Source organism: Propithecus coquereli, unplaced genomic scaffold (genome assembly GCF_000956105.1).
Source record: "Propithecus coquereli isolate 6110/MARCELLA unplaced genomic scaffold, Pcoq_1.0 Scaffold292, whole genome shotgun sequence".
Classification (NCBI taxonomy): domain Eukaryota; kingdom Metazoa; phylum Chordata; class Mammalia; order Primates; family Indriidae; genus Propithecus; species Propithecus coquereli.
The window spans coordinates 503,852-518,161 of record NW_012148530.1 but is presented as its reverse complement, the minus strand read 5'-3'; the positions used below and the strand labels follow the sequence as shown (position 1 = coordinate 518,161).

General features: G+C 35.7%; 1 protein-coding gene across 3 annotated transcripts in view; it reads left to right on the top strand.

The window, feature by feature from the left end:
- The window catches only part of HMGCLL1 (3-hydroxymethyl-3-methylglutaryl-CoA lyase-like 1), a 173,760-nt gene that overhangs the window by 77,230 nt on the left and 82,220 nt on the right, over positions 1 to 14,310 (top strand). For 2 of the 3 annotated variants that reach the window (XM_012648712.1, XM_012648713.1), the window contains 2 exons: positions 839 to 902; positions 4,544 to 4,732. In XM_012648712.1, the coding sequence (XP_012504166.1) occupies positions 839 to 902; positions 4,544 to 4,732 (253 nt within the window). The remainder of the gene's footprint in view (positions 1 to 838; positions 903 to 4,543; positions 4,733 to 14,310) is intronic. The other variant, XM_012648714.1, reaches the window with a different exon arrangement.

Genomic DNA, 14,310 nt, shown 5'->3' with positions numbered 1-14,310 from the left:
ATCCCTCTCTCCCTCATGTGGCTTGCTTCATTCCTGACCATCAGACACATGATGCATTATTTTAATACAAGTGTTGTAAAAATCTCTGAAGAAAGTTTAATAAAATAGGATTGGTGTTGAACTGAAAATAGCTAAAACAGGCTTTTCCTAAAGCTTAATAATTTAAGATGGAAATGGATCATTGTCTTTGCAGGAAAGGCTTGACTTTTTATATTAGAGAGAGTTGTGAAGAAGTTTATAGAATATCTTTATTCAGGGACTTTTAAAACACACTAGATACTCCTCTGTTTGGAATGATTTAGGTAAACCCATGAGAAATAAACAAGATGAACTCTGAGGCTATGCCCAGTTCTAGGAATTTTGGGTGATTAATGACTGTATCTAAATGAGGCCAGAACATACAGATGGGAGGAAAGAGAAATTCAGTAAGTCTTCTACATGCTCTCTATGTTTCCAACGACCTGGATATTTAACAGTTGAAAGTATGTAATTGTTTAAATAAAACCGTATATTTCACTGGATATTTTCTGCTTTTAATGTTAATATGTTTCTATAGTATAAACAACTTCACAAGATAATCACTTGTTAGTTTATCCCCACCTGCCATAAAATAACATATAGTAAATTATAATTATTATAAAGATAAAAAGTATGAGTTAATTGAAAATACTCCAAAATTGTTTTTGTTTGGTTTAAATATAAAATAATAATGAAATAATAGTGCAAAATAAATTTTCTTGATGCATTTTTGGCTAATTCTTTATTTTTATAAAATGGAAATTAGGAAATAGCCTATCTACTGTATGCATATTTATAAGACTCTGTATTTCTAATTTAGGTATGTGTCTTGTGCCCTGGGCTGTCCATATGAAGGAAGCATTACACCACAAAAAGTAACAGAAGTAAGCTACCTCTCCAGCCTTTTTGGTTTATGGTAAAATGATGTATCTTATTTTTAAAAGTGGGCTATTTTCCTTACTGTTTATTACATCTGCATAACAAAGACTAAAGAGAACCATGGAATGAGGTACAATCCCCGAAGACATGTTTGATCACTTAAATAATAGTTTCATTTTAACACTGAAGACCTATATACTGGCTATAACTTTTCAAAGTGAGAAGACTGTTGAGTCTTATCATTTGGGTGCTCAGAGGTGGAAGGAATAAAAAACATCTGTTTTGTTTTATAACACAGTGAGTGACGTTTCTACTTTCCATCAGAATGTCTGGGCGGTTTGTGTACACACACTGAAACTTTGTCTTGGTTGCTTAGGTAGTGTCCCCTTTTTTTCTTCCTGCATACTTTGGCACTTAGAGTATATACTGCTTCATTGTTTTTGTTCTTTTGTGGTCGTGTAGATCTTACTGCTGTGATTAGGTTGCTGTTATATCAGAGCAGTTTTAGCAAAAGATTATAGTTAAGAAGGACTTTCTTATTGAAGTTCATTTTCTACTTCCTGTCCTTGATTATTAGTTTATACCAATAAGTACAAAATGCTCTATCTTTGAGATTGTATTAGACTATCTCAGAAATTCATTTGTATATAAAGTATATTAATTGTATATAAGTATATTAATGTGTTGTTAAGGCTATTAATTTTGACAAAACTAGTAATAGGGCACTGAAGCAGTGAAGATGGCATTATTAGAAAGGCCACATTTAAGCAGGATAAACTTTCAGTTCAGCTAAAGCCATTCCTCTTTTGTGCATTCATTTGAACATTTTACTGCAGATTTTTCAAATGAGAGATATCCTATCATCTATTATTTAAACAAGACCCTTGTACACAGAGGCAGATATACTATGAAATAACGAAGCTTAGATTTTGCATGGCCCCTTGCATGGGACCTTTCCAAGATTCTGTCATTAATTTGCATTCACCATTATGTACTCTTTTCTTAAAGAATACCTCCAAAAGAATATAAATTCAGGCCCCACAAAACCTGGATCCACTTTTGCCTAAGACCAGAGTTCTTGGTTTTGTTCTGCACCACCTATGGATGAACCACACATGCCTTGGGGCTCTCCATTCCTGCATCAGAAGGCCTGCCGTGCTGCAGGAGAGAGTCACAACAGGCAGATTGGAAGCACTATGGTTTCATGATCAGCAACCCTAAAGTAAAGGAGCCTTCCGTGCTATTGTAATACATTTTGTGGTCAACTCACTCTCTTCTCTCTAAAATTCTATTTCAAACTGTGATTACTGTGTTCAAGCCTCTAGTTTTTGCTTTTTAACACACTGTCCTTTGCATTTGACTTTTTCCCTCCCTGGAATGCTCTGTGCATTTTATATTTCAGCGACCTGGAACCCACTATTTGCATTTGTTAGTCTTCCTGGAACATTCTTCTCAGAGCCTTCCTTCTCACCCTTTTCAACAAGTTAATGCATACTTTATCTCTAGTTGTCACTTAGACTCTTTCTGCTTGACAGATCTAGGTCAATTTCTCTTGCTACATGCTGTTAGAACCCTGTTTCTTTCTTTCAAAATTCTAATTTTAGCTTGTATTTATACATTCCTCTGTGAGATTGACTAAGGTGTGTCTTCACTTGACTTTGGCATCCATAATAGCACGAGCCATGTCAATATTTATTTCCCCATCAGATCTCAGCACCTAGCACAGTGCCTGGTATAAAGCAGACACTGGAGAAATGCATGTTGGAAGAATGAATGAATGAGTACCATGTGCCAGATTGTGTATAAAGTGACTTCTATACATCCTCATTTTCACAACCAAATGTGTCATTGCTAACATTGTTATTATTATTGTAATTTTTTTAAATGAAGTAACTAAGGCTTAGAATATATGCTCAATGACAGTGTTTTGTGGTCTGTATTTTACAGATTAGGGACTGAGGCTTCAATGGGTTAATCTTCTGCCTAGTATCACATGACTAGCATTAGTGAAAACTAAGATTTAAATCCAGGCCTCTCTGTTTCCAGAACCCATGTCTTTGTCAAAATACCACGCTGCCTTTATGCAAATTCACGTTGCTCTTCCAAAGTAACACTAGTTATTCAGCTGGAACAGACCTTGCAATTTGCCTCACACAAGTGCCGGTGTTTATCAGAAAAATTAGGCCAGAAGTACTTTGACTCTGTCAATTGCAAAGGTACTTAGTGACAGAGCTAAAGTTGGTACAATTGACCCTTGAACAACTCAGGGGTTAGGGACCCCAAACCTCCACATAGTTGAAAATCCAGGTATAAATTTTGATCCCCCAAAAACTTAACTACTAATAGCCTACTGTTGACTGGAAGCCTTACTGAAAACATAAACAGTCAATTAATACATATTTTATATTTTGCAAAAAGCGCAAGGTTTTCATGCCTGCTGGCCTTACCTGCAGTGACAGCCTCACAAATTAACTTTCCTTTCCTTTTTTTTGTTTTTTGTCCTTACTCTAGATCATTGCTCTTAAAATAGTGGGCAACCACAGCTGTAGACTTCAATCTGTGATATATATCAAGCAAAGCTACTTTTTCTTGTAATGTCATGACTTTTCTCTACTTCTTGGGAGCAGTTCCAACATCACTAGTGGCATTTCTCATGGGTCTCATGGTGTTATTCAAGGCTGATGGTGTTGCATTAAACACGAAACATATTTGAGGACATCAATATATCACTTTTTACTACGATATGCAATTTACTAGAGAGACAAACTTAAGATGCAGAGATTAGCACCACATGGCACTTTAAGTGGCTATCCCATCACTTAAACTCACCACAATAGGAAAGGACATGGTTATGGAGTTCTTACAGTACAGCAGTGTGTACTGCAGTTAATTTTATGCAGTTATGATTTAATACTGTGTGTTTGTGTTTGTTTACATTCCTCTTGACTGAGAATGGTGCCATGGACAGTCTGTGTTTTTGTGCATATGTTTTGATACATTTTAACTTTTTATAATAGATTTGTATACATTTTATGGTAGTAAATAATAAAATAGTCTAGTTTCTACATAAATTTTGTGCATTGATGACTTTTTCTTTATTTTTTCAATATTTCTAGGCTACATAGTTTTTCTGCAAGATTTTTCAAATTTTTGCACATCTTCAAAAAATTTTCAGTATATTTATTTTAAAAATCCATATAAAAGTGAGCCTTTACAGTTCAAACCTGTGTTGTTCAAGGGTCAATTGTATTGGTATCTCTGGACTTTAAGGCCTTGAGAAATATTACTTCCAAAGTAAATCTATAATATTTCTGTTTGGTTAAGGTGTTGAGAAATGTGAGCATTCCACAATTGAAATTGTGGCTTATAATTTCATATTGGAACATATATTATAGATAGATATGCCTCTAAAGCAAACTCGAATATTAGAAAAAGATAATCACAGTAATGTCATTCAAAGTCTTATATAATGTGTAGAATATAATGAGCAGAGAAAGACCAGAAAATGCAATGAACATATATGATTTTCATGTATATAACTGATTTTAGTTGTGATTTTTATGTCTAGATGGTGTTGGCTGAGGAACAGGGGGGTTAAAGTCTGTTCGTTTCCATTGTTTTACTAACACTTCACCTTTCTCAACAGGTGTCTAAGAGATTGTATGGCATGGGCTGTTATGAGATCTCTCTGGGAGACACGATTGGAGTGGGAACTCCAGGGAGCATGAAAAAATTGTTGGAAAGTGTCATGAAAGAACTCCCACCAGGGGCTCTTGCTGTTCACTGTCATGACACGTATGGACAAGCCTTAGCAAATATTCTTACAGCTCTTCAGGTATTTTGTATTCTTTATGTGTTATGTGTTAGAGCATGCATCCTCATTGGCCGTATAAACATGTCGAGAGCTTTTTGAGATAATATTTATCATGCTATATTTATAAAATGTTATGAATATAATGTTTAAACAGTGTCAGCCATGTGATAGGCACTCAGGAAGTATCTGTAAATTCCACGTCTTTTAGGGCAATAGAGGTTTCTTATTACTATTAATTGGATTTGATAAAATCCATGATCTCTTCTTTTTAAAGCACTAATCCTAGTAGAGCTATGTCTGCTTGTTTCAACTCCCATATGCTCTCAACCATAAAATTTAATAGACTTAAATATGATGTTATGTGGAGAGCATAAAACACAAAGATAGTAGGATGTACCGTTGTAATCATGGAACCAATGCTCTTTTTGGTAATTTGAGGCTCAATAACAGGAAGATACGGTGCTGAAATATAGAATATTTTGCTTAAAATGCTTTCCATGTGTTGGCAAGCTTACTTTTGACAGATTCCTGATTTTTTTTTTTATCAAGTATATTCCATATGGTGAAATGAAGAGATCTAAAAAGTGGGAGGATTAAGAATTACTTATCGAATTATGTTATTTTAAAAATATTTATTTAAAAGAATAGATAGTAATATTTTAAGAGTATTACTTTAAATTAGTATCAGTTTCTTAAATGCAGCTAAAACAGAATTTGTTTGATGTTCTTAGAACCCAAGATTTTGACAACTAAAGATAAGACTATACGAAAGCTTTTTGATGAAGCTGAAAATCAATATGTAAAGCTTAATGTCACATTCCTAAAGTGTACAGTTGTTTGGCAGAAGTTTAAAAAAAAAATGAGAAGATCAAGCTTCACAAGGGCTTATTTTGACTTTGTTAATATGTGTGTACAAATCCTTATTTATCCTCTGGAAGCAAGCAAGCAACATTCTGTTGAATCAGAGAAAAGTGAAAATATTATCCAATGAACAGTCTTTTAGGTGTGGGAATTTTTACAATTTTCCTTCCTTAGGTAGTCTAGTTTCTGAAACAATAGAAAACTAGGCAGCACTTCAGATTTCTGTGTTCAGCTGCAACTGTAACTTATTAAGTGTTCCTGAGCAAGATCCTGAAGTGGGGTCTCCTCTCTCTCTCTCCCTCTGTCTCTCTCTCTCTATCTTGTTTTTTTATTTGTGTAGCATATTTATTATACGATGAATCATAGTTCAGCTCTTTGGGATAAGGGGCTATAGTGCAATATCGGGGAACCCAAACACCTGCTTTTGGACTCTATTTGCCTTTTGAAAATGCCCAATACAAAAACATTGCTAATGCCCTGTTGTGATTTTTTTTTTTTATTTCAGGGTATTGTTAGGGTACAAACATTATGGTTCCACTTTATGTCTTTGCCTCACCCAAGCGAGGGTTAAAGGCATGCCCTTCCCCCCTACAATGCTCCCCGTGTCCTTTAGTTGTGGGTTTACCCCCTCATCCTCCTAATTCCTGGAGAATATTACTGCTATGTGATCACCCTAGTGTTGATCAGTTAGTACCAATTTGATGGCGAGTACAAGTGGAGCCCATTCTTCTGATCTCGTGGTGCCTCACTTTGGATAATGGGCTTAAGTTTAATCCAGGAAAGTATAAGAGGTGCTAGATCACTGTCATTTCTTATGATTGAGTAATATTCCATTGTATACATATACCAAATTTTAATAATCCACTCATGGATTGATGGGCACTTGGGTTGTTTCCACATCCTTGCAATAGTGAATTGTGCTGCTATAAACATTCAGGTGCAGATGTCTTTATCACAGAATGTTTTGTGCTCTTTTGGGTAGATGCCTAATAGTGCTATTGCTGGGTGAAATGGTATTTCTATTTTTAGCTCTTTGAGGTATCTCCAAATTCTTTTCCACAGAGGTTGCACTAATTTGCAGTCCCACCAGCAGTGTAAGAGTGCTCCTGTCTCTCCGCATCCTTGCCAGCATTTGTTGTTTTGGGATGTGATTTTAATGGCTAAGGAAGATTTATCCGAGGAAGCAATTGCTAAAATCAGATCTACAGAATGAAAAGGAACTAACTCCCCAAAAGAGAGTATATATATTTCGTATATGTGTGTTAAAAGAATGTTTCAGGCTGATGAAACATTTGGGCAAAAGGTCTTGGGGGAGAGGAGGAGTATGCCCGAGGAATTGAAAAAAGACTAATGTATTCAGAGAAATTAAGGTTTATAAAATTTGTTAAGTTAGTTGAATTCCATTATCTCTGTTTACAGAGAGATGAGGACTGAAATTCTGGGGCATTTGCCCGTCCTGTAACAGGCATATAGGGGGACAGGACACAACCTTGGGCCCCAACAAGATGGGGAACATGGATGAGAACCTGTATAAGGCCAGGATTCCCCCCAAAACCACACCCTCAGTCAAAGGGTGAACTGCAAAAAAAGCCACCCCATGAAGGGAGAAGGCAAGCACATTCATTTCTCATGGCCTTGTCCATGAGTGGAGGAGAAATGCAAAGCCTCCCTTTATACTCATAACCTTTCATAGACCCTCATGTGGGTTTAGGGTTCAAATTCACATTGCCTGCAGAATTCGAAAGACCTAAACAGATTAATTGTTTTCAAAGGGTGATGGGTCAGTAGCATCCTCAGGTGCCAAGAAGAATCTCTCTGTTCTAAGGAACAGATCTTCAACTTCAGCTGAACTATTTGGGGTGTGTGTGTGTGCATGTGTGTGAGGGGAATGGTTGATATTCTACCCTTTAGCGGCGCCTGCGGTAGTTAGTAAGAAAGTCTGCTTCAGCATCTTTAAATAAACTGTTTTTCTGTTTTTGTTCCTTTTTTTTTTCTTTTACCATATGCACAAGTCCTGCGTATGTATGGGAGGCAAGGGGACAGCGGGAGGCAGGGAGCCTGGGAAAGCAACAGTGTACTTGCAGCTTTGTGTTACATTGCCCCAGAGCTTAATTTATAGCCACAGTGTAAGTACGTGAATAAGAGGGTAACAGTGGCTCGTATAATAAGCAACATGATGTGAGGCCAGAGAGGATACCATAAAGGAGCAACTGAGGAAATGGTCAAAAAGTAGAGATGTGCTGAGGAAACTAAAAGCTGTAGAGGCTTTTTGTTTTTTCTGCCATCTGCTTTCGTGTGGTTTGATAAGACATGGACAGTGTAAGAAAGAAATATGCACCACTGATTTCTTGAAACTGTGTAACTGAGACAATCTGTAAATGTTTTGTAACTTTAGTGTTTCTCGAAGACAGCCAAATGTGGTACTGGAATGTCACTGCAAACACACGTGTGCTGGTCCCTAGCAACACCCTTTCTCACCCCGTTCACCTCCCCAATAACAGCAACAGCACCAACAACAAAAACACAACAGTCGAGTTTAACGTTAGAGGAGGAGAAAAAATGTCTTGGAAAAAACTGTCAGTGTTTAAATAGAAGGAGAATCAGAGAAAATCCAACTTCATTATGAACAGGGCTAACCTTGGATTCAGGAAGCAGAGGCCATACTTCATTCTTTTTTTTAAATGGAATCTTTGAAGTGGCTCCTAGTAAAATTGGTGGTGGATGTGGAGTGGATATCATTTGCTTTAATTTAGGGGTGGAGAAACCGTTTACAGTGCTCCAAACTGGAAGTTAATATTAAGGCAAGGAGACATGTAATAAGTGGAAACTTGGCCACAATGATAGGAAACAAATGAGAGTTATAAATGGAACGTCCCCCTCAGTCTGGAAAGCACATACTAATCATGTAGTAGAAGGATCTTTCTTGGGTTCCCAGGTTTTATTGTGTTTTTTTATTACTTAAACATATGACTTACAGTACTGGAGATGATTGTATGGAAGTCAAGAATTCATAATTAACAGATATTATTTAATACAGGGAAATTATTTTTGAGAGTATAGATTTAAGTATAGGATATTTGTAACCACTCAAAACCAAAAGAACAAGAAAATGAGGTGACAAAAAGTACAACATTTTAGTGACGGAAGAAACAAACGTGGCCCAGTATACCTGTCTTAATTTTTTATGTAAAAATTTAGCTTCACCTTTCCGCCAAGTACCTAAGTAAAACAAGTTAACAAATTGTTTAATCTATTTAACAGAAAAAAATTGCTCAGTCTCTATTTTTCTCCACTGAAATTATTTGATCTTCATAATTGGGTAAAAACAGAATAAACCAAATGAAATCCAATACCACAAATAATAGTTACATGTTAATTGGTAGCATAGAGACAAAGAGGGACAGGCAGTATTTAAATTTCTTCTTAAATACTAGTTGCCTTTTTTTCCTGTTAAACTTAATAAACTTCTAGCTAATGTGCCTTTCCCCATAATGTTTTCCATATGTTTATTATTTTAGAAAGACCAAATTATTTACCTAATTTTTACATCAAAAGCATTCATTTTTTGGCCGGGTGTGGTGGCTCACGCCTGTAATCCTAGCACTCTGGGAGTCCAAGGCGGGAGGATTGCTCAAGGTCAGAAGTTTGGTACCAGCCTGAGGAAGAGTGAGACCCTGTCTCTACTGAAAAATACAAAGAAATTAGCCAGACAACTAGAAATATAGAAAAAAAAATTATCTGGGCATGGTGGCGAGTGCCTGTAGTCCCAGCTACTCGGGAGGCTGAGGCAGAAGGATTGCTTGAGCCCAGGCATTTGAGGTTTCTGTGAACTAGGCTGACGCCATGGTACTCTAGCCCGGGCAACAGAGTGAGACTCTTGTCTAAAAAAGCATTCATTTTTTTATGTGGACTCTTTATATTGACATGTTTAAATGCCACCAAATGACAAATCTTTCTTCATGACATTTGTTTTTGAGTTTCTTGAGAAATTTTTTTTTTTAATTCCTATTGCTGGCCAGATAAGCCTCTCTGTTTCTCAGTTTTATATTTGTAAGAAAAGATGTAATAATGTCTGCTTCCCTGAATTTTGCAAAATTGAGATGAGATGCAGAATTTCTAAAATGACGCCTTGATGACAACGCACTCGATTGCACTTGTTTGGATTGTTGGATTTTCGAGTGCATGTAACCAAGGCTCCTGAGCCACCACAGTCTGTGGGAAAGAGATGAACAAAGTACTTTTCTATATTTTTTCCAAGTGGTTGCATTGCTTACATCAGTGATAAAGAATGGGTAAACATTCATATACTTTTGTTTGCATTAGTTTATCTTCAGCATCTTTTTATTAATATAAACTTCTCTCTAATTTTGGCATCAAGTGATCAACTAGTTTTTGTCTTCAGGAATAATATTAATATAATCCTCATCTATTTCTAGATATCCACAGATATTTAATGGATAGTTGGAAAAAGCTGCTCCTGAGGGCAATCGCATTTTAAACTGACATTCAATGAATCAAGATTTAAAGTTACACATGTAAAAAACTACTGTAATGATCTAAAAATGAATGTAGTTAATCTTTATGTAACAGATAATGCCTAGATTGTAAACTTGAAGCTCACCAAGAAAAAAAAAAACAGTTCTAAAATTTCTATGTCTCTCCCCTGGCATTTCGTCCATGCTGATCAAATTGGCCAACAGTATAAAAATTGATTATCAGATATATTCTATTGGAAAAGTAAAAAAAAAATAATAAGAACATGGGATTCATCATCGGAAGATTTTGTTTTGTTTTGTTTTTCCTTTTAATCATGGTTTAACAGTTTAGGTTTCTTTAATCATGGTTTCCCCACCTATATCAATGGTTTTAATTTACAGTTGGTTGACACCGTAGAATAAAAGGGTTGGCATAGGATATGGCATACCTTGTGATCTCCATTTCCACAGGTCAGAGCTCATTGGATCAAAGGAAATCTTTAACATGTGTTTGATAGTTAGAACATCTTTCCTGGGACCCAGGGGCTGAGTAGATCAGAGGTGGAGCCTGGAGAGCAGATGAGCACAGAGAAGCGGAGTGAAGGCCCCTGCAACTGAGAGACGTTAGGACACGGAGAACTTTCCACTCCCCACAGGGCCAAGTGTGGTGTTTTTTGTTTCATTTTCTTGAAATTCCCCAGTGTCCGCCCAATGGGTATATCTGAGACTTGCAAGGAAGTTTGCCCTTAAGACACTGACTTTTCCATTATCCATAGAATATGATACTGGGAAAGTCTTATATTTTTCTGGATTCCCATCTCCACATAAGCAAAAGAAGTCTGTTACACCAGAAGATAAGTCAAAGTGCATGTTCATACCTCTTTCATGAAATTTTCTTCAATTGAAAGCAAATATAGTTAGTCAAAATATCTTCTTTGCTCTTCTTGGAAATTTTAATTTAATTGGTATGATCATATTAATTCCAAAAATTACATTCAAGGATATCTCTTTGTTTTTATCACTGATTGCACCAAGTGAGACATCAATCCTGGGTTTCAGCTATTATTCCTTTTTTTTGAACATAATAATTCAAGTTTAGAATCAGGAGAACAGACTCATCCTGGTTAATTATTTTTTTACCTTTTTAAAAAAATAACCATTCTTAATTTTAAAATGAATTTTTGTTGCTGTTAACACTTTCAAGAAAAACAATAACATCATCTATTCAAACTAACATTTTCTTCTTAGTTTAATCTTTGTTCTCTTTAGGACTTAACTTGGCTTTTTTATTATGGTAGGGATTGGGGCCAGGAAATGATATGATTCCTCCCTTGGCATAAGAGATGGAAATTTCAAAACTCATTACCTTTTTGAGCACCTCGCTTACCCATTCTGTAAGTGTCATTTTATTATTTTAATCTCATTTTCAATATCTTGTGTTCAACAAAGTTCTTGCCACATCTCTCTCAACCCATGTGGCTTTAATTTGGAAATTTTGTTGTTATGCCATGTTGTTTGTATAAAACACATTAAGCTTTTCATTTTCTAATTTTTTTCATGTTTCTTTTTTTCAATTTTTTCTCTCTTGAAAGTTCATATTTATAAGGAAATTTTATGTATATATTCTCTTGCCCCTGAATGTAGTGTAACACAGACCTTTTCCTTTGGAATTTTGGTTTGAAATTGGCTGGTTTGGTATTGAACATAAGCTATTATTCTCATGACTGTTTTTTTTTTTTTAACTTAATGCAATGTAACCAGTTAATGGTTATATGCCCAGCACTGACACACTCCCCCTACATACATAATTGGAACCAATGATAACTGTAAGAGCCAAATTGAAGAGTCTCTTAGCTATATTGTTTGAACAACTTTCTCATATGTTACCAAAACATTTCTAGTTCTGGATTTAAACTAGATAGAAGTAATATACATTGTTAGATCACACTGGCTAATTCTTATAAAATCACTTCTCAGTTTAGAATACTAGACTTATTTAATAGTATCAGTAAAGGTTAGGTTCAAGCCTGAAAGACGATGGAGGATGAGGAGGATTTAATAATTGCAAGTCAAACACTTGGGATCCCCGTCCGGAAGTGACAGAAGTTTTCCCATTTGTTTATAAATCTCTTGTCAATACACAGCAGAATATACAATAGAAATTATTTCTGTCAGTTGTGATCATTTAGAATTATTTTATGAATTATTTTTAAATACTCATTTAACCCTAACCCAAAAAATATTTATTGGCTGTCTTCTGTGTGACAGTGTCTCTGCTATTAGGTATACTGGATAAGAAAGCATAATGAAACCCCATGTCTTTCCTCAGTAATTTTTCGATCTATCAAATAAAATATGGAAATCATGTCCCATTTCTTAGGCAAGAAGTCAAGTTATACTCACCCAAGTTATAGACTTAAGTTATACAGATTTGAATTTTTAAAAATCTGTATAAATATGATAATCGTAAGAATAAAGTTATGGTTATATACTTCCACTAAAGGCATTTCAGATTAAGTAAAAAAACCATTTTTGTTATAATTGTATCTTTTTCTGATGGAACTTTTAATGAATTATCCAAGAAATATAAAAATCATAGTAGCCTGTGTCATCCTAACCCAAAATATAATTTTGTATTTCATTTTCATCCCTTGTATTGAAAAATATCCTATACTACTTTAATGCTTATACACACACCATACGTATTCTTTACCATGTATATAATCTAATCCAAACAGTCAAATCTCCTAGTACTGGGGAGGATGCATACTCTGCTCTCCAGAGTAACCTTGGAGAGTTTCCAGTAGGAGCAGAGGGAAGTTCAAATGTCACACGAACCCAGGGGAGACACTATTTGTACCAAACATGGGGTGAGTTGTTTTGTGTTTTTATTCTTTTTTTTTTATGCTGGAGGCAATGGATGTTTCTAACTGAGGATCATTTGACTAATGCTTTGTTCTAGGAAGCTTGCTCCAAATTATATGTGGAGGATGAACTGGTATTGTTCTGGATGATACAGAGGTGAAAAAGCAGAAGTATAGATAGAGACACAGAGGCTAAGGAAAAGACTACTGCAGTAGTCTTGTTCCTGGTGAAAAGTGGTGGGGCATGCTATGGTTTGAGTGTGTTCTTCCCAAAATTCTTATGTTGAAACATAATCACCAGTGTGATAGTATTAAGAAGCAGGGCCTTTGGGAGGTGATTAGTTCATGAGGATAGAGCCCTCATGAATGGGATTATTGCCCTTATAAAAGAGGCCCAAGGGAGTTTATGTGCCCCTTCCATGTGATGACAGAAAAAGAAGGTACCAGGCTCCATCTATGAAGCAGAGATTGGCCCTTAACAGACACTGAATCTGCCAGCAATTTCACCTTGGACTTCCCAGCATCCAGAACTGTGAGAAATAAACCTCAGTTGTTTATAAGCTACCCAGTTTATAGTATTTTGTTGTAGCAGCCCAAACAGACAAGGGAAAGGACAAGATGAAGGACATACGTGGGGGATGTTATTCCAATGCAGACTCAGTGGGACTAAGAATTGCTTGTGAGTGTACATAAGGTGACGTTGATAAAGAATAAGGGTTAGGGAGAAGGAAAGAAAATAATGACTCTGAGGTTGCAAGTTTGGAAAAATAGGTGGATATTGTTAGGACATTTGAGCTTTCCAAGTCACTGCCAGCTTTATGAGAACAGATGCAGGGACCTACTTGCCAATGATAGTAATCCATATTTTATGAGCTCATATTCCACAGGGCCACAGACATACTGCAGAGTTACCCCCCAAAATATTGTGGGGATAATTTCTGGGGGCCTCATTAGTCTCTAAGGCAAGTAGAAGTCTGGAAGTCCTGCCTGCCAGATAAAACAGTGTGCACCATCAAACCTAAATTCTACGTTTATTACTTTAGTATTGATTAAAGCTGTTATAGTGGGGTTTATTGGCTTAGTAATAATTTGAAGATTATGTTGATTTTTGAATACTTAGAAAATATGGAAAAGTGCAAAGAAAAATTGCTTACAATCTTATCCCACGTGGAAAAATAGTATTATTTAAGTAGATCATTTTCATTCTTATTCATATATATGTGTGTATATATATATATACGTATATATTTGTAGACACATATAATATATACATATTATGCATGTGTTGGGGGGAGTTGGGAATCATGAAATGCAAGTTTATTTTGCTTAGTATACTATGAATATCATTCTTGTCATTGAAACTTCCGCAGACAAGATTTTTAGATTCAAAATATTTAAT